Source organism: Cygnus atratus, chromosome 8 (assembly GCF_013377495.2).
Source record: "Cygnus atratus isolate AKBS03 ecotype Queensland, Australia chromosome 8, CAtr_DNAZoo_HiC_assembly, whole genome shotgun sequence".
Classification (NCBI taxonomy): domain Eukaryota; kingdom Metazoa; phylum Chordata; class Aves; order Anseriformes; family Anatidae; genus Cygnus; species Cygnus atratus.
This window is the reverse complement of record NC_066369.1, coordinates 2,417,930-2,445,705: the sequence shown is the minus strand read 5'-3', so window position 1 is coordinate 2,445,705 and position 27,776 is coordinate 2,417,930. Positions and strand designations below refer to the sequence as shown.

Genomic DNA, 27,776 nt, shown 5'->3' with positions numbered 1-27,776 from the left:
ATGTTTTTCACTTTATTGAAATTTATCTTTTTTTCAGAAAAAAAAATAATCTTTAAAATCAACACACTTTGTCAAAGCCAAAGCTTTCATAGCATAACATTTCCTGGTGGGGAAAATGTCCCATCTGAAATTTTAAAATCAGATTTAATAACAACCTGTGAAAAAGTAGCAGAGTATCATTTCTGTTGAGAGCATTAATAAATGTGACAAGTAAATTTTTGGAAGTCTAAATGAATTTGTAGAAATTGCAAACATTTTTTTTGTTTGTTTTTACACCTCAAAAATCGCATGCAGTATATTAAGTTGTACAGGAGTATTTATGTTTGCTTTTCAGGTGAAAAGCATGTTGATGTGGAAAGTGCAGTACAAAGCTCTGTGTGAAGGGAAAGGGAGAAAATCTATTTTTCGTTTGTTAGTGTTGTTCCTTAATAGGATTTTCAGAAGTGCTGGATTTTTTTTTTTTTCCCCAAGAGATAAATAACGCCAGTGAGAAAGACTTTGTGAGTCCCAGCTTCTGGGATATACAGTTTGTTTTGAGGTTAGTGACCAAAAGAACATTAAAAGCAATTATTTCTTGTATGAAGTCAGTCACTTCTTGTGAATCTTGTCTCTGTTTATTTTGTACACGTCTGGCGATGCAGACACAAAGGTTTATTTTTCTGATGTTACCAAAGAACAATTCCATAGAACAGATGATGTTCTTCTGTCCAAATCCTGTTAATAACTACATACCTTCATTAGCTCAACCAAAATGTTTGTATATAGAATAGAATTTTTCAGTTCTATTGTAAATTCACATTTAAGTAATTTAAAAAAAATATAGGTCTTGGAATTGATCTACTAATTGTTATTAGTATATATTTGAGAGATTTAGGCAACACTTTTTTCTTTTGTTTATTAACATACTTGTCCTTCTCTTTAATTGCAGTCAGAGAGGCCATGGCACCTATCAAGTTTAACAGATGGGGTCTTCCTGAAGTAGATCCGGAAACTATGCAAACGAGTGAACCCTGGGTTTTTGCAGGGGGTGACGTCGGTGGTCTTGCTAACACTACAGTGGAATCAGTAAATGATGGAAAACAAGCCTCCTGGTACATGCACAGATACATACAGGTAATTCTTTAAAAGTGTTTTTCCAGTTTCTATCTGCTTTCAGATACCTTCATTGTGATTGCTAAAATGTCTTAGAAAAAAAAAAAGAAAAAAGATTAAATATGCAAGTTTTGAGTAGCTAACACCTAGATTGTCTTGATTTGTACATTTCAGATTCATTCAACTTGGGTCACATACTTGATTTTGGGGAGTTGAACCCAGCTTTTTTATATTATCTTAGCATTAAAATCCAGGCAACATTTTCTTTGCCCCCAGCTCTGAATTCCACTCAAAGGTAGTAATCTTTCCTGCACAATACACAGTGTAAGCAGAAATCCTGGTTCAGGGTAACTGGGGAAAAAGAAGTGAGCCCATCAATATTAAAAAGTAGAACTACTCAATCCTGCATAAAGAAAAAATTAATACTGTCAATGTTGATACTTGGGGAAGACATTTTTAGTATTTTTAGAGTGCAAGTGTACTAACAGTTTACAGATCACTCAGATTATCTACACCAGAACCAAAGTGTGCTTTGATGAGGCTGATGAAGTGGATGCATGAGCCAGACAAAAAATAAGCACTGAATTCAAAGAGGAAAATAATGTGAAGGAGGATTTATCTAAGAAATGGGAATTTAAGAGGTACAGACTTGAAAAACCTGGTAACTGCATGTTCCTTGTTGGTGCTTTTTCTATGTTGCTGAGCACCTCTGCTTGCCCTACCTTTTGTAGTTAAAGAAAGAACACAAAGTCTAGAGGAGCTGCAGAGGAACCATCAGAGACGAGACACAGCCTGTGTGTGGAGAACCAGCTGACAAAGAGTGTGTTCATAGTGCAAGGAACTTTTTAGAAACATGGTACATGATTCATTCTCCCACAGAAAGAGATTTGAACAACTGAAGTTGGGACTGTAACAGCTCGATGTCTTTCTCCCCCATCCATCTGCTCAAAGCCTCTCTGATTGCATGTTTGTGCAATTTCATGCTGTTGGGGTCTGATTTCACTTCCTAAAAATACTTCAACTGAAAGCTTGTTGTTAGTATCTGTGCATATTTTTTCTCACTTGTTCTAAAGCAGTGTTTGTGTCCTGCCTTCTTAGACCCTATGAAAATGCTGAGTGTGAAACATCTTTAAACCTTGACCTGCTTGCTTAATTTCTCAGTGCACAGTGAATTTGGGTAACTGTGATAGGGGAGAGGGGTATCTCCTCCTTTTTTTTTTCCTTCCTCCTTAGCCTCTATAAATACACACATCACTTTAAAAACCCTCCATTTACATGTTGCTTCCTCCTCAAAGCTTACATTGTTTTTTCTCTGGAATGTATTGAATACTTTGGAAGAAATCTGAATAGTCATGGCTCGAGAATTAGAATTTTAAAGCAAGCAGGCTTGTGATATTAGAGCATTTCCGTTACCCTTTGCAGGTTTCAAGGCAGTTTATTCGACCTTACAGTCTCCCCAGGAAGCTAATGGGAAAGCCTTACAGCAATCTTCACAGGAAAGTTTCCAAATGTCAAGTGTCACCTTTCCAGCTGTTAGATGAATGGGTAGCTCAGGGGCATTTATTTGGATGTTCAGCCCTTGTAAAATCTGGTTGCTGTGGTGGAGAGCACTGTAATTTGGCAATTTACTTTGTTTTTGGAATAGGTAGAAAAGTTAGACAGTAGAAGAGGGTTTGTATTTTAAAGTTGTTGTTTAGGTGAGAATCGTGTTACCTGTGTGTGTATGCATGCCTTTTGCGTATGTATGCTTGTTCCACTACCCTGTATTGTGAAAACTTCCAATATCAGATGAAGAAACACTCTTACAGAGTCGTCCCTACTTTTCTGTCTACTGTGAGATTCTATGACAAGTAACCTTCTTGTGATGAGTGTCTGAATTGACATATTTAAAATACATTGATAGATTTTAAATACGTTGATTCCTTTTATCCATTTGCATTTTAGTTACAGAAGGAGGTAGCCATTTCCAGAATCACCAACTCTCTCAGCACCCGGTTCTGTAAATAACGCGGACAGTCTTTAGCAAAATAAAAATATGCTGTAAGATTTCTCAACCAACCCAAGACCATGTCAAAGACTGAAACTCAAAAACACTGCCCCAACTACTTGCTGAATGCCCTATTTGAATGCCATGCTCCTGCTACGCCAACCTACTCCAGACAAAAGGCTAAGCAAACAGATGGGCCTGATATGTGCCCTGAAACTCCAACCATTTCAAGCTTTGGCACATGGTCAAGTGAAGTATGAGATCCAGACTCACGGACTCCCCAGCAGAAATGCCTTATGTTCAAAACTGGGAATTATTTACAGAAGCTTCATGGCAGCTCTAACCCTGGAAACCTTCCATCATTAGTTGCCTAAATATCTCCTGCCTCTTAACATTTTCCTCACACTCTGCTAAGCACAGGTTCATCTCAAAAATTGTTGCCTGCAGGTGTGTATCAGGCTGTATAAACACAACCAGTCAAAACCTAACCAAAGGCAGCTGCATTAGAACCTGTTTGAAAATACAATCGCCTTTGAACAGTTCTTTACATGTCAGTAGAGATCCAAATAGAATCAGCCCAATTCATGCAACTATATACTATCCACAACATTTCTTGGGGATTCAGCCTTTTTTGTTACCCCATGAATGATGTAAACGTTTAGTTAAATTAGTCTTGGTGATTTATTTTGTTTGGGGATTGCAGAGGCCTCACTTTTGTCCAACAGTGACTTTATAATCCTGGGCAGAAGCAATATAGGCTGCTGTTCTATTCTGTGTCTCAGTTACTGTGCATTTCTTTTTGGTCAGTGAATGGGATTTAATAATACAATAGTTATATTCAGAGTAATTCACAATTATTGCAGGACTAACTTCTAATTTTCTATGCCTGTCTTGAGAGCAAAGTTGACTTCCTAGACCAGGAAGATGCCAGCCTTTATACTTTACTCCTACTCTATTCATACACTTAGCAGTGGAGCATTTTCCCATATCTGGCTATCAAGCTGACATCTTATTCTCACTAAAATCCCTCTAATAAAGTGACTTTTCCTCTCTTTTTCACAGTCTTTTTTCTTTTTTTTCTTTTTTTTTTTTAAATTTAAATCTTTTTGTCTGTTTGCTTATTGTGATCAAAATGTACACCATGTACTTAAAGAATAGAGGGCTGGATCACAACCGATATAAATTTCACTTCACTAAGGCAAGCTGTTCAGTATGAATTTTGAGTGCATTACTGTGCAACTTGGAACCAGTGTTGTGTATTTATTATAATTTTTCTTTATGTTGTCAAAAAATACATGGACTTTGTATCTGGAGAGTATAGTTGTTGATTCTTTTTTGAAGATTGACCATTCTCATATGTTCCTTGGACATGCATGAATGTACATTATTTCATAATCAACACCAGAGATGCTGGAAGCTTGTTTTTGTTTTATCTTGTCTGCTTCTTTCCATGCTAATCAAAGTTAAAAAAAAGTTAAAAAAAAAAAAAAAAGTCCCTTGAATGGTTAGAACACCATCATGTGAAACACTAGCATGGAGGCAAGTAACAAAACATTTTCAGAAAGGTGGACTAAGTGCAAGTGCAGGAAACCTGGTGTTTTAATTCCTTACTATCGACTAAGCAATATGTCTGTTCCAGAAACAAAGGAAGGGGGATTAAAAAGTCTCCGTCTGACTGGACAGGGCCCTGAGCAACCTGCTGACAGAGTTGACACTGCTTTGAGCAAGGATATTGGACTAGATGATCTCCAGGCATCCTTCGAACCATTCTGTGTGAAATAACGTAAATGTATTTAACGAAGCTAACTAATGGATAATTGGAGAGAGGGAAAAGCTTTACAAGTAAGGGAGAAAAGCTGTGCTTTAAGATCAGACTTACAAAGAGAGAAAGCAGGAGAGGGATGAAAGTATTCAGAAAAACTCTTCCAAGCAGTAGGATTTGTAGAGAAGGCTCTCTGTGAAAAATAACAGTAATACAACTACTCACTTTCATAGTCTATCTTTGTTAAAGGCACGAAAATGGAGTTAGACCATATCGGTGTGGTTAAGAATTTTCTCCATCTAAAGAAAATGAATGTCACAAATTGTATCAGGTTTAAAGCTCAGACCCTGTCTGAGCCCTGCACTACAGACTGTACTGCTTTTGCCTCTGGGCATATCCTGGTTAGAGTAGGGCAGGGACGCTGCACGCAGTGTGCTGGCGATTTTTCACCGCCCTCATCCAGTGTCCGAAAAATTGCCGTGCCTGGAACAATAAAATAAGTACCTGCAATATTGTTAGCTCTGCTGGTTGGCATCAAATTAGAGGAAGAATGGGCCACACTTTTTGTCCTTTATTTTTAAAAATCAAGGGAAGAGTTATTATAAATAAACTCTTGCCTGCAGGCTTTCTTTTCCTATTTGTTTGTGCAATGTCAGGGAAATCCTTCATTATAAAGATTATTTTGCTTTCAGGAACGTATAAAACATTTTAGTTTGCCAAAAGTTTTGCTTTGTAGAAAGCAACACATCAGGTCTTAGTAAATTTATTTCTTTTATAAGCATTGTGCTGAAAGGAAAACCCAGCAAAAAATAAATAGAGCAAAAAGGGAAGTGATAGGAAGGAGGAAGATAAATCTGCAAGGATGTATAGCCACTGGCTACTGAACCTCTAGCTGCATCCTGCCCCTGTGTATGCTTTAAAGACCTGGCTTATTCCATTAAAACTTTTTATTATTATTATTATTATTTTCCTCCAGCGCTGCTACTTCCACCCAGTTCACCTCATCACAACAAACCGTTAGACACATCTTGTGGTCCTTGAGTGTGTCTAGGTGGAATCCGTGGTGGTTTTGCTCTTTGTGACGGTAGTTTGGCAGGAAGAATAGGCCTGTTTGCAAATGTTTGGGGAAATTGTTTATGACCAATTTGCATGCAGGAGGAAAAGCCTATTTTTGCATGGATATATTCAATCATTTTGTTCAAATCTTTCAGTGCTTTAGTATATTTTTTTCCTCTTGCATTAGATTTATTTTCTGCTTTATCACAGCTCATTTTGGGTCTGTATTTAAGATTAACTTTCACGCTACACTCATTTTAGGTGAGAACAGCTTTTAGAGATTAAATTGTCCTTCTTGGGAAAAGAAACAGTACAATGTAACTTAAGCTGCATTTTAAGCACTTAACCTATCTGTCTGTCTCTATCTGCCTATAGCAATCAATTTGTACAGTTATACAATTAATGAGTAGTTTGTAAGTCATTCACTGAAATATATTCACAGAGAACATTTGAACAATTCTGGATACCAAACACATTAACAAAAACTGCTTTTAAAATGGAAAATTATGTTTATTACTCACATGTGCACATACAATGGAGTTGGCCAAAAGCCTTTCCATAAGTCTTTCTTTGCTGTCATTCTCTCGGATTCAAATTCAAAGACTTTAGTATAAGAGTTCAATATATCAATGTTAGTTTCAGCAGATCTCCCAACTTCCAAATATGTAGGAGGAAAAAAAGTGCTACCATTTAAAAAATGAGTTTATTTCAGTCTTGCAGTCCAGGAATTTCTATGTTGGCATAACAAACAACATTTTGCAGTTGAAATTTTAGACAAGAAAGGCTTAAAAAAAATTTAAAAACAATAAATAAAAGGGTGAAATCAAACCTAAAAAAATTTAAAGATAATTTCTTTCCTTTTTTTTTTCCTGATTTGTCAGCTAACAAAAGTTCTTTAGAGGTAGAGTACAGGGCTGTTTGTTCTTCTAAATATTTGTATTCTCCCAGTATAGGAAAAGTCCAGTGGAGTAAGAGATGCAGGAGGCAGTGTGTGACTTAGAAGGGAGGATGCGGGTGGCTGTCTGGCTTATTATAAAGTAGTGACTGAAACAGCTGCTAGCTGGGTGAGGTCACAGTACTGAAGGGAGTTGGGTCCCAAGTGCTAGGGATCTTCAAAAATTAGCTTTTCTCAAAATGTCCTCCATTAGGGACACATTCGGATTCACATCATTTAGGCTAGAGTAATTTCACCACTTTCATTGCTTTTATGCCATCGTAATCAGAAAATCTAACCCCCAAATGTATCCTCTCTGTCCAAGGAATCTAAGGTCTGGGGTCAGAATGTGAGACATGAATCTGGGCAACTCCAGAGCAAAACAGATAAATGAACTCAGGTTTAGAAACACTCATATACAAAATGCACTAAATCAAAAATCAACCAAAACAAAGCAAAAAACTCATCCTCTCCATACTTATTGTCATGGATAAGATGGTAAAAATACGTTCTTAAAAAAAAAATAATCAACAAACAACAACAACAACAAAGCAAACAGAGGCAGCAATTTTTAAGTAGCTGAGGTTTTTTTTACTCTTTTACGGAAAATCTTCCCTCCATCTCCACCAGTGGTTCTTTTTGTCCTGGTGAAGAAGTCGTTTGTTGTTGTGTTGTTTGTTGTTTTTTTGGTTGGTTTTTGGTGTTGGTTTGTTGTTTGTTTTTGTTTGTTTGTTTGTTTATTTGCTTTCTTTTAAGGCTAGAAGAAGCTGCTGTGATCTTATGGTGGAATTTCTTAGGAACACGGGCTCTATACAGCTTCACTGTATTAGAAATTCCTGCCTTATTTTGTTGTATTTTTATTGACTCAAGCATCTGAGTGAGCAAAGATTTTAATTCTACTACAACAGCCTTATTAGGATGCTGTTCGGTATCTGCACATGGGAAAAGATTTACTATCTACAATTTTTGCAGTATTAGATGCAACATTTATATTGAAAGCATTTTGCTTTGACTCTCCAGAGAAAATGCCATCTTTAAAACTGAAAAGAAAAGTGACTGTGGTGTTACAGTCATAAAGTGTATGTTCTTCTTTGATCCCAAATCGGTTGAATTTTTGTCACTCTTGAAGTGTTCTTATTCAATAATAGATTTGCATGTATTGATATGTATCCCATGGCATAGGATACATAAAATCTTAAAAAGGAGATGAGGGCAAAGGTGCAGTAACTCCACGTATACTGAGTCAAGGGTGACAGACTGCAAAGTGATCTTGCCCTTGAATGCTTTCCCTCATTTACTGCAAGACCCTACATTTCATAGAATATCCCAAGTTGGAAGGGACCCACAAGGATCATTGAGTCCAACTCCCGCCTCTGCACAGAACTGCCTAAAAATCAAACTGTATGTCTGAGAGCATTGTCTAAATGCTCCTTGAACTCCAGCAGGCTCAGTCCTGTGACCACTGCCCTGGGGAGCCTGTCCCAGTGCCCGACCACCCCCTTGGTGAAGAAACTTTTCCTAATGTCCACTTCTCATAAGTCAGCAGCTGAGAAGAATACTAGGTCTGTCACACACCAGGGGTCTGTTTTTTCTCTTTTTCTTTTTTTTTTTTTTTTTTGCATGTTTCACGTATGTGTATGTGTGTTTTTCTCCTTTTTTAAACGTCACTACTACTGGTTGCTGTAGGAAACAACTACCTATTCAGAAAGTCCATACAAACCTTTGGATTGAACCAGGCTAGCAGTACAAGATATGAAATAACTGTTTCATTATTTTCATTTGGTTATTTTCAACATGGCATAATATCTCAGCATGAATGCTTTTTGGACAGAAAATGTTCCATGTGCAAGTGTTTTTTATATTTTACTGATTTGCAAGCCTGAACACCTAATAGAATTATTGAAAAAATGGTTATTATATATGAATGCTTCCCTTATCAAGGTTAACAGTAAATTATATAGAAATGAATCAGCAAAAATTACTTTTTTTTTTTTTTTACAGTCCTTGTATGGTGCTGAAGTTTCTACTACTCCAGAACTACCACTCTTCTATACTCCTATAGATTTAGTAGACATCAGTGTAGAAATGGCTGGACTGAAGTTTCCAAATCCTTTTGGCATTGCCAGTGCAACCCCTGCTACGAGTTCTTCAATGATTCGAAGAGCTTTTGAAGCTGGTTGGGGCTTTGCTGTCACTAAAACGTTCTCCCTGGATAAGGTAAGAAAATACTTTAAGCCATGTTTAGCATGTAAATATTGTTTTGTATATTTGAAATATCTGAATCTTTTAGGAGTCTCACTATCTAGCCTGTAGAAAAGAATAAGCAGGGAAATGTATGGTGCATCGTGTGGGTTTAAATAAGCTTGGAGCTTCCAGCAGTGCAGTGTAAAGGTGAAACGATTTCTGTTTGTCTTTTTGTTTGTTTGTTTGTTGCAATTAAAGGATTTACATTCTTCCCTTTTATTCAACAACATTTTAAATATTAACCAGCTAGTAACAGTAATGGTACTTTTTTAAACATTGCAGTGAAAATGTTTTCTGTGAGGGATCAGAATGCAAAGGGAATGAGTAACAGCTTCATCAAGCAACTCATGAAAGGCTGTTTCCCTGCCAAGGACTGCCAAGATAAGCCATTGAAATTGAGTTCCAGTTGCAATGTGATAATGTAGGTGTGAGCTTGAGACTGGGTGGGCAGTGGAAGAGAAAGATGGAAGCAATATAAAACAAGCCTATGGAGGGACTAGTTCTGCTGAAGGTTTGTAGTGCAGAGATAATGCTTCAGTAAGATGAAGTGGAAGAGGAAGGATTTAGAATTTTAGAATTTAGAAATTCATGAAGACTATGGCTCGGTGTGTCACCTAAAAAAAATTCTCAAAGCAATTCTTATTAAAGTGTATATTCGGATTATTTGACCTGAGAATTGCATGTAGACTGGGCTTTCTGTTACAACAGTCAAATGGCAAAATGAGACTTAGAGCAAGAAGTTTAGACAGTGAAACAAAAGGACAACTTTGAGAAACGTATTCCAGAGGAAAGAAACAGGATTTGGGTTGGGATTACGTGTGTTGGGAGGAAGAGGATCAGAGGGAAAGCCTGAGTAAGTGTGAATGATGGCAACGTGTTGTCAATTAATGACAAAGAGTAGCATGCAGGGAAGAGAGCTTTTGAAATACGTTTGGAAACAAGGGAGTTTTATTCTTGATTCAGAGATGAGAAGTAAAGGTGGATTAGTGGATAGAGAGCTTAGCAGGAGAGAAAAGGAGAAAAGGCTCTTTTTTTTTTTTTTTTTTTTTTTTTACTCTGCCACCTCAGAGGGTGACCCTGTAACAATGAGGAAGGTCTAAGGACAAAGTGCTGTATTCCTAGAGCATAATGTAAAATATGTCAGACTGGCTTCTTCTCTTGCTTATGCCTGAGGTACACCAAGGAAGTCAGTGCTCATTTGGATTGCAATGGAGATTCCAAACTACTTCACAGGGTTTCTTATTAAAACACTTTTTAGGACCTAAATGTCATTCAAGTGTGTTTGTAACTGACTTATGCATATAACATACTGTCAACTGTAATTATTCAGTGCCTAGGCTGAAGGCAAGTACATAGCAAGTACTGAGATTTATTTATTAATCAGTGTTATTGCTGATATGCTTGCCGTCCTGCTAGACTGTGCATTGATTACCGGGTCTCTCAAGAGCTAAACAGACACTGACTGTGTTACAGCTTTGAGTGGTAATTCAGAATGAAAGACTTGCATGTTGCAGGAAGTGATGATGGTACTCCAGTAAGCAGCACAGTCTCTCTGAATTGTTTCTGAAATGGTGACTGCAACATGAGTGCCGTGCTCTGGCAGAATGAATTGGGTGAAGATCTTTCTAGAGAGAGGATTTCTTGAATCATACATTGCAGTGTGCAGTAGCACTGTCCCACCAAAGTACTAGCTAGTTTTCTACCATTATATTCTTCCCAATAGTGTACTTCCCACGGGGGTAATGCCTTAGTATTTGTGATGATTTGAGATGCTTGGCTGCAAGGTGCTGCAGAAATAAAACTGCTCAATTTGTAATACTATCATGGTAATTAATGCTACAAAAATAAATATTTCAAATGGAAAGAAAGGCTCAGGGAGGTACAGCAGTTCTTATTTGAGCAATGAGTACTACACAGAGACTGCTCTGTTGACTTAATGCTGGAACAAATAATTAGTAGAGAGTTTGGCTCAATATAGGTTGGCATAACATGCTACCTTTCTTTTTTTTTTTTTAAATAAACTTAGCTTCCAATCGCATAGATGCAAATCCTATGTGGTGTTCAGCAGGGAGCAGAATGCTCTCGTGGTCTGCAGTACCTGTGGAAGTAGAGATTTCAGATTTACTGTCCTACCAAGCTAGTAACAGCTAACTATGTAGCAGGGCCAGGAAAAAAGATTTCCAGATCTGAGCCTGCATTGCCCGTGGGAGCAGGTAGAGCTGCTCCCCAGATTAGTTTCCAGGAACAGAACCACTTCTGGGAGGAAGGGAGCTTTCTGGACACAGTTTTTGGCAGCTGAAACTCCTCTACTTCAGCCTTGGTTGTATGTGGTACGAGCAGGATTCTACGTTTATCCCTGTTGTTTTACTTAATCTGTCCTGTTTAGATTTAACTTGTGATTCCCCTTCATATTTGCAATAGTTAAAGGCCAAACATAAACTGCCTGTGCAACTGTAGGGAGCTTAGCAGTAGCAGAAACACTGCCTCTTCCAGGGCTGGTCACTGAACTCACCACCATGCTCTGTCAATGGCACAGAAACCAGCGACTTCACAGAATCACAGAATTGTAGGGGTTGGAAGGGACCTCGAAAGATCATCGGGTCCAACCCCCCTGCCAAAGCAGGTTGCTTAGAGCAGGCTGCCCAGGTAGGTGTCCAGACGGGCCTTGAATATCTCCAGAGAAGGAGAGCCCACAACCTCCCTGGGCAGCCTGTTCCAGTGGTCTGTCACCCTCACCAAGAAGAAGTTCTTTCGCATGTTGGTGCAGAACTTCCTGTGCTCCATCTTGTGGCCATTACCCCTTGTCCTGTCCCCACAAACCACTGAAAAGAGGTTGGCCAGAGAAGTTGACTAGAGGTTGACTTCCCTATTGACCTTTGGCATCCTTTGGCACTTGAGGTAAAGTGGTTGATGCAGGGTAAATTTGAGTGATGTTTAGCAAATGGAAAGCACATACAGCCTATCTACAGATTTCCATGCGTTAACTGCAGTGTGATGGAATAAGAACAGAGGAAAAAAAAGACGGATAAAGAATTGCAGGAGATCCAAGGACAGAGATAAAAGGACTGAGGTTGGAGAGCTGTGATTCTTATAAGACAGAGCATTCATTTCATATGAACTTCCACTCCTTTTCCCTCTTTCACTGTCTAGCACAAAAAACTCCTGTAAAATGCTAGGCTAGGGATCCCTGCAGCCCATGAGAGGCTATGTGTTCTTGTACAAGCAAATTGTTGGATAGCACTTGTGCAATTGTAGCCCCTGGACCATAATTTACTCCCCCAGTTTTCCCAGCCCTCATCTGTCTTGACCTCACCTTGAAAGCATCACATGTTGCTACAGAGGGAGTTAGCATAGCACTAACTGTTTCGTGCCATGCTCGCTCCCTTTTCAAACACCCACGTACTTTGCTGCATAATTGCCTTCATGACAACCTGTGTAGGGTTTTCTGTTTGCAGGGTGAGGATTTCAACTCTGAGTGATTCAGCAAATGTTTGTTCTTGCATACTGCTCTACTATTGTTGAAAGGTTTAAAAAAAAAAAAAAAAGCTAATGAGAAATAGATGAAATTCCTTCAGAATAGATATGCCTTTAAGTATATAGCACTGTAAATATTTTAGAAGGTAGTGGATATTGTAGTATAATACAAATATTAAATACAGGTTACTGTACCTGTATATGTTTATAGGTATCTGTGAAGAGGGAGGGTATTTTGTATTTACAAAACCAAACATGTATGCATAACTGCATTAGTATCAAGTAGATTTGATTTTTTCTAGAAATGAGAATAGCTGCTTTTAAAATGGACTATCATGAGGCAAGAAAAATGGTAACAGAATAAAAAAGCCCCGTTACACACACCTTCTCCTACACTCACGACTTCACTCTTTCACTGCAGGATCAACAGCTCATTGCTCTGTTGGTTCAAATAGTGTTTCTGTCTTATTCAGATAACTCTGTGCTGCAAACTATTATTTGTAAATTCTCTTGGTGAGCTATTGAAGGGAAATGGGAGAGCTGCATATCATGGAGTCCGCAAAGAAATGAATTTCAATCATTACCTCTTTTAGAACTTAGAAGAACAGAAAACTACCTGCAGAATGAAAAATCCTGTATTAATTAAACAAGTAACAAAGAGTGGGAGTTTTTAGTAGAATTGTTATTCTGAGCTGGTTTATTTACTTCGAATTTATTGCTGAGTACTGTTTAGTACGTAAAATTTACATTAAAAACTGTAATCAGAAAGTTTGTATAAACATAGTACCAAAATAAGCCAGAGGTTATATGAAGTTTGCATGCCTTTTCTCTATACATATCCACCACCATAGTGAGCTTATATCAGAAACTGGGGCTCCATCATCTCAATTCTGGCTTTATTGTTCTCTCATTGCATTGTATGGGCTGCTTAGAAAGAGGAAAAACAACTGGGATAGCAGAAATATTTGCTTTGATTTTTAGATGCTTCCTTCGCTTCTAAAATTTAATTCTGATTAATCAGATACATCTGTCTTTATTCTGTTGTGGCATGCATTGATTTGTGATGCTGTCGTTTTCAATAATGTGGAAGCAGTTGCCTTTATTATGAGAACCGGCAGAAATCAACATGCAGACTAACTTCATTTTTAATCTTTAATGTTTTTTTTCATTGTGTATGAAGAAAGTTGCATGGATGATTTTAAAAACAAAGCTACAATTAAAACTAGATTATATTTGAATGAATCCATAGCAGAGAAAACTTTCTAGTCGTAATATATGTTTATAAAATTCACTGAAGTAAATTTTACAATATGTTTTCAGAACCATTTCTAAATGAACACAATTGCTGGTAGAGAATTCATTAGTTTACCTGGTGTATAGAAAGCACTTCTGTGTGATGCTATTATAATATACAGATTCTGCCACTAACTAGTTGTCTCTGTACATTTGCACTATGTACACCTCACTTTATAATTGAAGTGGTAAAGAAAAAAAATCATAGTACAATGATGCATTGTTTTCCATAACATTAGTATTTCACAGAAGTGAATCTGTATTACAAAATGTATATTTTTGTATGATATTACAGCACAGTAATTTAGATTAAACTAGTTATAATTTATGGTGCCAAGCCAAAAAGCTATTTAAGATGCATTAAAATGCAGAACCATGACATTTGAAATTCTGATGTTCTTAATACGACAAAGGTTATTCTATGGAGTTTTGCTATAATATGAAATATTAATATTTCACAATACAGTTTTGATGAAGTACAATTTGCCTAGCTTGCATATGATAAAGAAATTAAATGCTTACCAGGGGAGTTCAGTGAGAATTAGAGCCCTGCCTGAACATCTGCTTGAAATGTTATTATCCTGTCCTACTGACAGCATTGCTCCCTCATTGTTTTCTGAGATTGACAGCTGAATATTGTACTGATTTCTGCAGCAAATATGTTTAGGTGAACTTTGTTTCATATTTTAGGAATTTAGAACATGCTTTTGATTTCTATCCTATAATTTTTTTTATACTCTTGACATTTGTAGGTGCCAGATTGTGGTCTAGTATGCTGTAGCAAAGATAGACCATTGACTTGCGACGAAATGCCAGTTGATATCTCAGTAAACAGAAATATTACTATTCTTTATTGTGTGGTCTGTATGAAAGGTGTATGAGCTTTCTTTGGGGAGACAAATGATCAGATTGTTAATGTCAAATATAAAAAGGACTGTTTGCCTTTCTACTAAATAACATCAGACAACTTTTATTAACTACATTATTTGAACAGAAAAGTGGGCATTTTACAGGATTCCTTTGCATACAAAGCTCTGTAAGTTGAATTATTAATTGTTTTTACAAATGTGAAAATGATTATTAATGGTCTTAACATTCTTATGTGTTCTTTATGTAAATTATTGTCTTCTATATTTCTGAAAAAAATGTTAATAAGAAATACCAGCTTGGTTGTTTCCCAATATTTACTTTTTTTTTTTTTTTAGATCACCACATAAAACTAGTATAGTTTAACAGATGATGTAAAAGACCAGAGAAATGCAATTGAGTGTAATTATTTTTTTTAAGTGCTGTAACTACAACATTGTGTTTTATTTGAATATTTTTATACATAACATGTGTTATCTGAGTACAAAAAGGAAAAAATCATGCTGTGAATCTGAACAAATGGCATTTGTAATGTATTACTTTGAAGAAAAAAAAAATAAGACTCTGAACAAATGTCTAGTTGCACTCTTCCTATAGCATTAAATATAGCAGAAATGCTCCATTTCTTCTTCAATGAGAGCCACAGCACAGTCTCCCTTGGTGAAGTCTGTTATCCCAAGGTGGGGAACACAATCTGACAACTCAGCAGTGGAAGGGAAGGAGGGATCTGTCACACAGGTGTGTGAACTGTGTGTCAGCAGAACTCATTCGTGCTACAGGAGAGATTTCCACAAACAGAAGATCAGCAAGCCACTTTCCATATTTTCACTTTTCCTTCCATTCACCCTCATGGAGCAGGGAGAGCTTGGCTGTAAAATTCTCTTATGCATCTTGAGCTCATTTCATAAATTCCATAGAGCCTGTAAGCCAGCAATGACATAGCTTCCTTAAAGCTGTACACGAATCTGGCCATCAAAGGTAAAATTAGTTACATGTCAAAACTGGTTCTTGGTAGGCTACAGGTTCCTCACATGTAATTATCTAAGGATTCATTTTCCATTTGTCTACTTTGCTTTTTTACAGAGTATTTAGAGATCCTTTATTTTTTATTTCGTGTTCATTTTGAACTAATGTTTTAAAACAGTGCAGCAACAATGGACCAACATAATCTAAATTTGAGGATTAACCTTGAGCTTTGGGCAGCTGGTGAATAAAAACTTGTTATAAACCAGTATTTTAATGAAACATTTTGTGCAGTTAAAGTGGCACAACTGAGAAGCAGTTTTAGTGAAGTTTAGAAGAGTGTAAAGATTGTAATACTGAGTATTTTGTTTCATAAGCCTTTCTATAAAAATATCTACCAAAAGTAGGAGTCATAATATGTTGCATCTGGGAACTGGACCAGTACTTAAGAGATGTCCTTTGTAATAGTAGTCCAACTACTAGCTTATCAAACAGAATGGATGCAAATATGACAGTTGGCTAAAAGTCTCAATGGTATTTATTTTTATGTTGAAGAAGCTGCTCAGTTCTTTGCTACTATTGTTTTGTTTACTTCCTTCTTAAAATGTATGCAAATATTTAACAAAAGAGAGAGAGAGAGAGAGACAAAGAGCACACACTCATGATTTTTCAAAACTGCTAAGAATCTGTAGCTCCTGATGGCTGTATCTGAAGTACTCAACATTTTTGAATATCACATCTTGAGTAAACAAGATTCTGAAAAGCATGTACGCGACGTACTTGTGTCAAATATCATTCAGACATGATTTTCTGTAGTTGTTTCGTATGTGCTTGGAAGATTGTTAGTAATCTTGGTGCTACCTCAGGTAATTTTGTCAGAAAGGAATTCAGCTAAAAAGGCAGATTCAATGTAAGCTAGAAATTGCCAAGTGTAATTCTGAAATTTAGATTTTTTACACTTAAGTTTCATTCTCAGTTCAGATTTGTTGCAGCCTATTTTTAGTATTTTGCTTTCTTCAAAACAACAGACTGCATAAAACCTTCTTTAGTGATATTAATCTATTCAATAATTTATTAGAAAAATTGTGTTATATTTTTCATCATGATTCTATTTTAAAAATGCCTTTCCAAGACATTCACAGCATAAGGCTGTATTCAACACTTTAGACTTTCCTTCTCATAAATGACCTAAACTTATTTCTGTGGGGTGTGGGTAGCGAAATTGTTATGATACACGGTAAGAGATATCCAGAGACTTTCAGGAAAGAACTAAAATTTTTATTTTGTTATTATAGAATTCAGAAGTTTCTCTCCAATTTTTTTTTTATCAGGTCATTGAGTGTCCCCCTCCACCCTTACCCCCATCCCTATTTGTCCAAATGCATGTTTCAGTGGTTTATCTTTCTCATTTGCATTATGATAAAATCTCCAGAATGTAATGACTTTGATAGGTGTCCTGAGGTACTGAAGGAGAACAAGGAAAAAGTTATCTTTACACTTCAGTTGCTCCAGTTTATAGTCCAGCATCTTTGCTGAGGTCTATATTCCGAATCTGTACGTGAAGTAGATAGCAGTGGCCAAACGTTGGCTTCTTCAGGAATCTAGGTGAAGCTTTGGGACTCCACCCCTGCTCACTAAAAATAATGGGCTGCAGGTTTATAGAGGAAGGCATGCTTCTAGCACCATGCCTTCTCCCCCTGGGCACCAGCTAGTTGCTTTTTGGTCAGCTGTGCACATGGTGCAGACTGGCTGTTGGACGGACACTTTTCCCTCATCTCCACCTGGGAAAAGAGGGCTGAAGCATCCCATACAGCCTTTGAATGTGTCCACAGAAATATGGTCCCAAATTGATTCAATGTGGGCACTCTAAAATCGATGTCAAACATGTATGTTCTGGTGCTTATGTTAAAAAGTTTGCAGATGTAAGCTGAAATGATATATCTCTAATCTAGCGTATATTTCCACACATGGATTTTTACAGGGTTTTTGCTTAATCATTTTTCAAGTGATTTTTGGTTATACCAGAGTAGCTCTTATGTGAAGCACCATGCTTCTCCTAAAAGCTCAGGTTATCTCAGGTCATTAATTTCCCAGTTGGTAAATGAAACTTATAGGGCTCTGTTTAACATCTGATTTGCCCACACAAGAAGTTAAGAAAGCAAAGAGCTGCTTTTTAAATCTCATAGTGATATAATGCATTTACTAATGACTGGCATTGTTGTAAAAGCAGAATGAAGTCCCATACGTTTAAAAAACATGAGAGGTTCTTATGTTAAAATACTCATTACTAATGTAAATATATATGTCCGTGTATTGTAAATAACACTTCTTATCATTATTTGAGATTTTATAATTGTCCAAATCTTTCACTACAATAGAGATTGTGCTTTTAGCAGACTTCATCCTTCAGTAAGAAAGTGTAGGATTTTTGTGAATATATATTCTAGAGATAATTGCATCAGGAGACAAATGTCTCCATCCCATTAACTTTGGAATTATTACTCCAAGAATTATCCAAAATGCTATTGTCACAGCTAATTGAAAAATCCAGTTTTTGGTCTACAGAAAAAGGAGAGCACATCTTTAATATTCTCTTAATATGTGTATTATGATAGTATGTACATTTTCTCATTGTGTATTATAAGAGTGTCAGATTCATATGAGGGATTTTATACTACTTAATATATACATATATTTTTACTGAATTACGTTTATGCAATTAAATTATTTTTGAATATTGACTTTTTAAACCTAAAGCTAATCTGCTTTTCTCTAACTTTCCTGGTACAATTTGGACTATGAAACAGTGAATTATAATGCTAGTTATAGCTACCAAAAGCAGCTAGCAGTACCTTTTCGCTGTTTTCTACCATGTGCATAAACCATGTGCATAAACCATATGCATAAAGTAAGTTTACACATTATTACTTTAACTTCTTCTTGCCTGACTTTTTTGATAATTCAGTGGAATCTAAGAGTTTTCAAACAAAATCACTGAAACATTATAAATGAAAATGACATAAAGTAATGTTGTAGCCAGCTGGTTTTTCATTAGCAGCTGACCTGCTATTGCTATAAAAACCAGAGTCTTGGCTAGACATCAGTTCAATAAATGAACAGGCTATCTATTGATTTTTCTCCCTCTTGTTATGTAATATGATTTTCCCTCTTTTGCAAGGGTTGCTGTTGTACAGGATGGCGCTGGGATCATGGTCGTGGTAGCGTACTGGAATGTGTGGAGTAAGGAAGGCTGTCACAGCAGTCAATAAGATCTGAGAGGTGTTGACTAATTGCCTGCTAATTACACAGTAAATTGTCTAATTAAGCTGATGGTTAATTAGGGTACGCTCGCACAGCAGTCTTGTGGAATTTTCGTCTGATGTCTGGGAAGCAGCTTGTGTAATTGGCAAACTGGTAAGGACTGGCAGAGAAGAGGACTGGAAAGCACGCTGCCAGTAGATGACAGAATAAGGATGCATTTGCACAAAGGTTGTCATGTAAGCACTGAGGGGTTTGTTAGCCTTCTCCAGCTACATGGCAGTGGGCTCAATGAGGAATTTATCTGAAAGCTACTGGAAGGTGTAAATAAAATACAGTTTAAGCATGTAATGTTTGAAAAGCAGTGGCAAGTATTCTTCTTGTGTTTTAGGCAGAATTTAGACTTAAGATGCTTTCCTTCAAAATTTTGGCTAATGAACACAGAATGCCAAAATTAATGTGTAGAGAATTTCACCAAGCTGCACAATTTGACCAGGGCAATAATCATTGCATTGTAATTTGTTCAGTGGAGTCACAAAATGATATTGTTTCCTGGGATACTCTATTTGTATGTTGAAAAAGTATGTCTATTAATAAGGATGCTCACCAACCACCATAACCATTGTCTATGATATTCTGAATCCTCATTAGGCTTTGTATCCATCCCTAGCTGTGACAGAGTATGAACAGGTCATAGTGGTGCTCTCAATTAAATGTGTATGAGCTATGCATAAATATAATACAATTAATAAAAGCTTCTGGATTCCAGGTTCTGACCCAAAGACCATGGAAACAGTTGAGAGTATTAAACAATGAGAACCTGGACAGTAGAGGAGTGCAGACACCAGTTCAGAAGTGTCAATTTGCTGAGATTTAAATTTATAATTTGGTAAAGTAACTTGGTACATGCACTACCTTAAAGATAATTACAAATGCAAGCTTCCCACAGAATCAGGAGCATAGTACAGTACAAGATTGGGTCTTTACATAATTCAGAGATTTAATTTGAGCTAAGTATCAACAAATCTGAGGAAAAAAAATAGCTCTTTTCTATATAATGAATTTAATCTAAAAAGGTTTAAAGGTTTGTACGTATATTTATTTATCTAAGTATGCTTTGATGTCACTTGAGCAAAGTATAGCTTAATGTCCACTTTCAATCACGGAAATTAGATATTGTTTCATAGGTCCCCATCTTTTTACATTTTAGCATGTGCAATTTTTAGTTCAGACATGGTGCCTTCCTCTTTCTGGAACAAAAAGAAAACAAAGTGAATTCAAAATCTGGATTGATGGTTAAACAGTTGATCTTTAGATTTAGTTTTACATTTATCATAAATATGTCTTCTCCCATACAAACAGAATCTTAAAAACAAAACCCACAAAATTTGAGGGTGTAAATCATGCTTTCTTTGAATTAACTAAACCATTTTTATCCCATGGTCTTGCTGCTTCTACTTCCCTGCACATGCACAGTTACCTGTGCCTTTATGTAGCACCCTTTAGGTTGTGAGGTTTTGCTTATGATTTTTCCTTCAAAAATAACTAAGCAAAATCATGTTACATTGAGTGGTTTCTCACTGTGCCAGTCATCAGACGTGGGACTCCAAACCGTGAAGGCAAGCTACAGGGCCTTAAACCTTCTCTGGGAGGATTATAACGATACTTGCAATGCTACTCCTCTGTGTATATTTGCACAGACCAGAATGCTGCAATTCCTCTGCATCCAATTCTGTGAATTTTTGCATAAAGTAAAACAAATGTAATTCATTGATTCAATTCATTAGTATCCATGGAGGCTATATATATCTAATTTTCCTTCGAATAAAACATTTTTTATATTTGTATTTGATAGTTACATGTATGTATTTCCATATCCATCTGCACATGTGCAGAAACAGGTCTCCTCAGTTCATTTTGCCTTACTACTTTTTAAGGATTTTTCCTTAAAAGTATTAGAGAAACTATTCTTTTTGTCTCTGGCAGCACGTTCAGGAACAAAGCTCACTTCTTCAGCCAGCTGCGGGAACTGAAAGCACACAGTGCAACCATCACACTTGCTTTTGTTTTCTGTCATGGGACAACAAACAGATATGTTGCTAATACATTTTATTCTCTGAAGACAAAGGAGTTCAGAGGATAATTGTTACCTTCTTGCATTCTTCCAAAGAATTTCTGGCACATAATATCTCCAGTTTAATAAATTGCACAAACATAGAGAAAGAAAGATACATCAAGTAATTCACATAGTGAATACACAGTATTGTGAACACATAGTAAATGTATATATGTAAAGTCCTATTACAACATCATAATCTATAACAAAAATTATGTGGCAATAATGGTGTTCTTAAATAGCAATTACCAACTTTTTGAGAAATCATTTTTTTTAAATTACTAATGTTTTCATATGCAGTTGTAGCTGCACCTTATTATATATCTGTATCTTACTGTGGACTTGATCAAAACTGGAAACATTTCCCAAGTACCTGTAAGCAATTATTCCCTGACTGCATTCTTTCCCAAAGCATCTTCATTGTCTGTTTTAAAGCCTAGTGCTTGAGCAATGGGGTCAGAGGAGCCTGTTGTGTGTGAGCTGTTGGTGTTGCGTTCCAGCGTATGGCCTGTGATGGTTCTCTCCACATGTGGTTCAGGGGAGCTCCTGCTCACCTCCCTTTTATTTAATGTGTATATCAAGCCATAGAGAAGGTTTAGCAAAGTGTCATTGATTTAAGTGTTTTCAATATGTTGAAACTCAGCTTTATAACTCTCAGCTGATTTTGCTTGAGCAGTTGATTGCATTATTCACTGTTTGTGGGAGACTGGGGCATGGTTGAGAGCATGCTGAGCAAAAGTCAGTCCAGACAAGATAGGAGTAATGCTGGGATCGTTAGAGGAAACATCCAGGGGCTACGGCAAGAGAATTATCAGTCCTTCCGGCTGAGGGATGTAGTTCTATTCCAGGCTGTTTCTGCAGCAGCAGGTAAGAGCCAGAAGACTACACGCCTTTTATTTTCTGAATGCAGGCCTTGCTAACAGTATCCGTGCTTTGTATTTCAAGATTAACCTACTGCCAGTGCTTGCTATATGGGACTACATCTTAAATCTATCCAAATATTTTTGGTGGTGACAAACTTCATGCCTTGGATGCCACAAAGTGCCTCACTGGGGAATTAGCAATGCTCCCTGCCCGTACTGTCTGTCCCCCTTACGGTGGGACAGAGGGGAAGCAGATGCAGTTCCTCTGAGTGCTGTTGGCGCCTCTGCTGGGAGCTCTTGTCCCGAGGTAACAGCAGACTGTCTGGTAACTTCAGCACAAACTTGAGGATTTTTTTTTTTTTTTCCTCCTTCACTGTGCAAAAATTGAGGAAAGGGTGAATACTGAGTTTTCAGTTCCTGCTCTTCTTTATTACTCTGTTTAAGTTGATGTTGCTGCCAGGACCATTATTCTCAGAAGGTCAGTTGCTTGCTGCTGTTGTGTAAGAGATGTATATTAAAGACTGCTGGGGGTGCCTGGGTTGGGTGGTTTCGCATGAAGATAATGCAGATCTTGAGCACGTAAAAAGTATTTGCTTATTTTCCTATATTCTATTGTATTTTAACTCAGATGAATTTCTCTGCTTACATTTTTGGTGTTTTTTTGTTTGTTTGTTTGTTTTGTTTTTTTCTTTGATATCCAGAGTAAAGTTGTGCCTTCAGGGTTAGCAGAATATTGGAGTCTATGTCTGAAGTTTTGGAGCACAAATTTTTGAGTGTCACATTTTTATAATGGTTATACTTTTGTAATTTCTTATTCCAAGCTAAAAATCTGCATTTCTCTTGGACTAAAATTGAACAAACCTATCAACTAGCAAATTCAAAAAGCAATGTAATAATTTTTTTTTTCTAGAAACAGAAAGTTTAACCTTGAAATGCAAACTTAATCTTCACTTTGCAATAAAACTGTATGTATCCAAATACATAGTTTTCTTCACTTGAGCACCTTTACCCTCATAATATCATTTATGTTTTCTTTTCCATTCTAACTCTATGGTTGGAGAACACTAAAAGTATATGAAGGGGAGAATAAGAACATATTGTGAGGATAAAGTATTAAAACTATAAACCAAAGACCCATCAATCTTGCAACTTCTTATGCACATCTTAAGTACTACAAATAATGCTTTGCTACCATAACAAAACTTGTTCTTAGTGTACGTTAGCAGTTGCCTACCTATAGATACATAAGCTGTCTTGTGACATTCAAGTCACAAGTTCAAGTCATTCAAGTTCATTCAAGTCATTCATTGTTTTTCCCCACACGCACTTCTTGCATTCCTCCTTTAATATGATTTAAAAAAAAAAAAATATTTCCATAGTCTGCAAGGATTGGGGCGGGGGGGGGCTAAATTAACAAAAGACAGCAGTTCCTATATAAAGAGACCAACAAATTTCAAACTCTGCTAAGAATCTGTCTGACAGTCAAATTTATGCAGAGGTGAGGTTTGCTTCTGTGTCAGATATCCTCCATGTGTGGCTTTCTTCAATTGCGTCCAAGGGTTCACATTCCCACCATGCCTTTTCCTTGTATGTTTTCCTTATCTTTTAAGAAGGCTCTTGTCAGCTAGCCATTTCTGCTCTAAAATGATCTTTTATCACTGGCAGTTGATCATCCATACTTGATTTTTGCAGGATGTATTGGACTGTTTCCCCATTTATGATGTAGATGTTGGAACATGCCATCACTCACATTCCCGTTTTACTGTCTGTACAAGAGCTCACAATGTGCTAGCTGCGATTGAAAATCATGACGCTAGAGTCTGTTCCAAAACAATGTGTCTTAGTAGCATGATCGAGGATGTAGTGTTTGCATTCAGCATCCGTGTTTACAGTGAAGTGTGTTGATATAGCTAAACTCTCATTAAATGCAAGGAAGAAACACTTTTTTTTTCCAAAATGATAGAAATGAGAGTTGGTGGTTTTAAGAGATCTTTTGTAAACGTTACTGGGGGCAGGGAAGGCAAACCAGCATTTCTAGCCAATCCATGCCTGCACACATGTATCTCTTCTGGCTGGAGCTTTCCCCTTTGGTGCCATTAGCATTTTCATTTCAAAAAACGACAGTCTGCAGTGGAAGCAGTAAAAATGTTCAACCTGTGGTTTAAATTATTGATTTTTTTGAATATTGAAGCTGTATTTCAAATGGGTTTTGTTAGAGTTACTTCTGGGTAGAGGGTTCCAGAGGTAATTTGATATCTAAAAGCCTGTGTATTTCAAAGCCATTTCAGTCTTTTGAGTTCCTTCAGCTGATCAGCTGATTGGGTAAAACATCTTATTGTCTTCTGAATTGCAGGCAATAGATAAACTGCAGCTCAAGGTTAGCACGTAGACTAGCATACAATGCTCTTGGTGATTTATTATGTGTACTCAGTGTCCAATCAACTGACAAAAATAGCTCATTTATTTTTAATGCGGTAACTTATCTTCACTTAAAAAAGAAAACATCTTTTGAAATGCTAGTATTCACAATTTAGATGGGGGGAACCTCTGTTATCTGTATAGCTAGGTAATGGTGGATAATTAAAATTAGGTGAGTTTGTGGTACTGAATGCAGCACGTGTAAATAAAAAGTATATGCACATATTTTTACAAACCAAGAGCATTATGTTACTACAGAGTTGAATGGCTGCAGTAAGAAAAAAGTCTATTTTAAAGAACTGCAGTACAAGCAGCACTCATATTTATACATGAATGCTTTGACAAAGGGCTGGGTCGATGACAGCTGTATATGTGCAACGCGTGGGAAGTTAGCCATTCTCGGCATCCTTTTGTTCACAGGAAAAAAAAAGGTAAAAATTGAATTACTGTAATAAGGTTCAGATTTGGCAATCAAGCCATATTGCAGTGCAACTGGAGTTCATGGGAATTGTGGAAATGAAATTAATTGCAGGAATGGACCTGGTTAAGAAGTGCTGTTATGACTGGTGATGCTAAATATCATAAAATAATGGGATGATTCAGATTTAAAGCAGACAGTTTTTTCTCCTTAAAGAAGCAGTGGGTTAAAGAGTATCAAAATAAAAGGATGTTTCATTGAAGTATGAATTATGCAAATTCAAAATTATGCAACTTATTTTGCAAATATGTATATATATAGTGCATATATATTTATATAAAATTCAAATACATGAAGATAAGTCATGAAAAGATGTGTGGCATAAAGAGCTTATATAATACCCAATTGGCTTACCACCTACAATAACTAGTTTCTGTGACTGTAGTTAAGAATTTTCTCCAAAGTTTGTTGATATTCTTGTGATAGTGCATTGTAGTTTACAAAATGCTGTTTAAATACCACAAGGATTAAAGCTTCTGCTGTATTACTGTGTGCATGAAATAGTCTTATCCCTGCTTTCCTTAGACATACAGCAAAGAAGCCTGCCCTGCCTGCTCTGTACTGGCTGCATAAGGCAATGTGTCAGCTAGGGGAAGGTTGTCTAAGACAAGCAAAGATGTAAAGCTTCCTACTGCCTCCAAAAGCAGAAGTTTGCAGTCTGTACCTGCATATATACTTTGCTGTTTTGTACAAAAGTGAGCATTGGCTCTACTGTGTATTTTAATCTCCATAACTGGGAATACAAATTTGGTCAAAGAAGCAAACATCAATGTTTTTTGGATATAGGGAGAAACGCTAGTTCTCTGCAATATGGAGCTCTTATTGGTCCTTACGGAAACTTGGTCAGGAGCAATGCATTAAACCCCATAGTTCTGTGATACAAAAAAAAAAGGGGGGGGGGGGGGAGGGAGAGATTCCTTATGTCCTATTTATCACTAATACAATTATCCATGATCAAGAATTTTTCTGTGGGGAAAAAGCATATTTCTCTTCAAAGAACTTTGTGAAGGAGTTTTTTATGTTTAGCATCAGAAGGTTTTTAGATCATTGTCCCAGTTTTAAATCAATATTCTAATGGAATAAATGGGGATTCTGCAGGTCAGGCCATCCTCTGTAGTTCAGGACAGATCTATCCCTCATATTTCAGACTTGAGCATGCACAACCCCTTTGTAGCCTATCTGAGCTGGCTCTGCCATCACTAGCACCAGAGGTGGAGACACAGCTGTCATACAGTTTCTGACACTTCTGTGGCAGCAATAATAGGAACATTTACCACAAATTCCCAAAATGAAACCCTAACTCAGTTGTAGTCTCAAATAACCACCTTCCTATGGATTTCAAGGGGAATGGACTTCACGTCTACCCTCTCTGTTTATGCCTGCTAGATCCTCCAATGAGCATATTTACGTAACTGACAGACCAGAGCAATGACTCTTCAGAGTGCTGGGGTTTTGTGCCTATTATGCCTGTAATAGGAAAGAACGTGGCCAGCTCAGAATAATTTTTTTTCTCAGCGGTAAACCGGAGAATCCTCTTGCTAGGAATTGCCATGCAGCATGGGTACTTACAGTTCTTACAAGAATATTTTAATGAACTTTGCTTTTTTTGCATTATTAAATTTGTGTTTTATGTCCCACAGGGCTGAGTTTTAAAAGCCAATAGAATGTCTTTTTTTTCCTGACAAAAATAATAAATAAAAATAAAATAAAATAAAAATAATAAAAAAGTAATAGACAATGAGTAACCTACTGCTATGAAAACTTCAGGTGAAAGTGGAGAAAAACCAGAGCTGAGACTTGGTTCTCTGTATCCACCACAGGCAGATGGGAATGAGGGAGCATTCTTTGGCATACAAATTCGATGTGCATTTCAGCACTTGTCTACATGGGTTCCTCTCTGTCAGAAAAGTTACAACACTTGCAAACACTGTTTATTTATTTATTAAGAGCTCTGTCTGGAAACTTAGACTCAGCCCAACAGATTGGAAATCCCTATTTTGAGGCTCTTGAGAGGAAAAAGCTATCACTCCAGATTATGGAGCCTGTGTGGTGCCTCTTAGGATGACTGCTGGATGGATGTGCAGTGCCCTCAGAGACCACTGGCAGATGTGGCTGTGCTGGCTCTGCCCTTCCTGAAGGCAGCCCAAAGCCCCTCCTAGGGCTGTATACCTGATGCCACAAGTTCAGCCTCAGCTTTCTGACCAGAGCTGTGCTGCATCCTCATATATTTTAACATGGTAGCAGAGTTCATTCTTTATTTAGTTTAAAACTATTCTGATACTATTTCAACTATTTCATGTCTATGAAAATAAATTCCAAGTTTACATGCAGCAATCTTATGTATCCCCCCATTGTTGTAGCCAATACAAAGAGGAGAATACTAGTTTTATTTCATGAATTTTAAGGTAGATGAGGCTTCTAACAAAATTCAAAATCTATTGTAAAGATCTGATCTAAAATGTAGCTCTGAATTAAAATGTATTTGAATCTTTACAAGGTGTTAGAGTGATGGATTAAGACTCACAGTGGTTAATACTTTGTTTTTCCGCACAGTTATGTTAAGTATCCAGTTCTACCTATAATCAGGCTATGAGAATGGCAAATGGCACAGGCTTGCAATTCCTTCTCAGGTAAAAGACCATTTGGCTTCAACCAAACTTTTGCATAGGAAAAGATGAAAGATTTGCATCATGAAAAAATGAAACAGTTAACATTTAAGGAGTTTGTGGTACCAAAGTAGAAGCATTATGGATAGATTATCATACAAAAGTAAAACAAATTATTCTCCTAGATACTGAAACCCTTCTACTTTCCCTGTGCCTTTCCCTTTTTTCTGCACTTTTTTCTGCAACTTGAAATTGTTTAGTGCCACCTGAAGAACTGATACTTTGAAAATTATAATACTAGCTACTTAAATACCTTTTCAAATATAATTGGTATAATTTCCTTGAATTTCTAACCCCTAAATAAC

General features: G+C 36.9%; 1 protein-coding gene across 6 annotated transcripts in view; it reads left to right on the top strand.

The window, feature by feature from the left end:
- Positions 1–27,776, top strand: part of DPYD (dihydropyrimidine dehydrogenase) — a 340,158-nt gene that overhangs the window by 164,417 nt on the left and 147,965 nt on the right. For all 6 annotated transcript variants that reach the window (XR_007708585.1, XM_035538265.2, XM_050712120.1 and 3 more), the window contains 2 exons: positions 929–1,113; positions 8,833–9,048. Coding sequence is in view for 5 of the 6 variants with exons in the window: in XM_035538265.2 (XP_035394158.1) it covers positions 929–1,113; positions 8,833–9,048 (401 nt within the window). In the remaining variant the exon portion in view is untranslated. The remainder of the gene's footprint in view (positions 1–928; positions 1,114–8,832; positions 9,049–27,776) is intronic.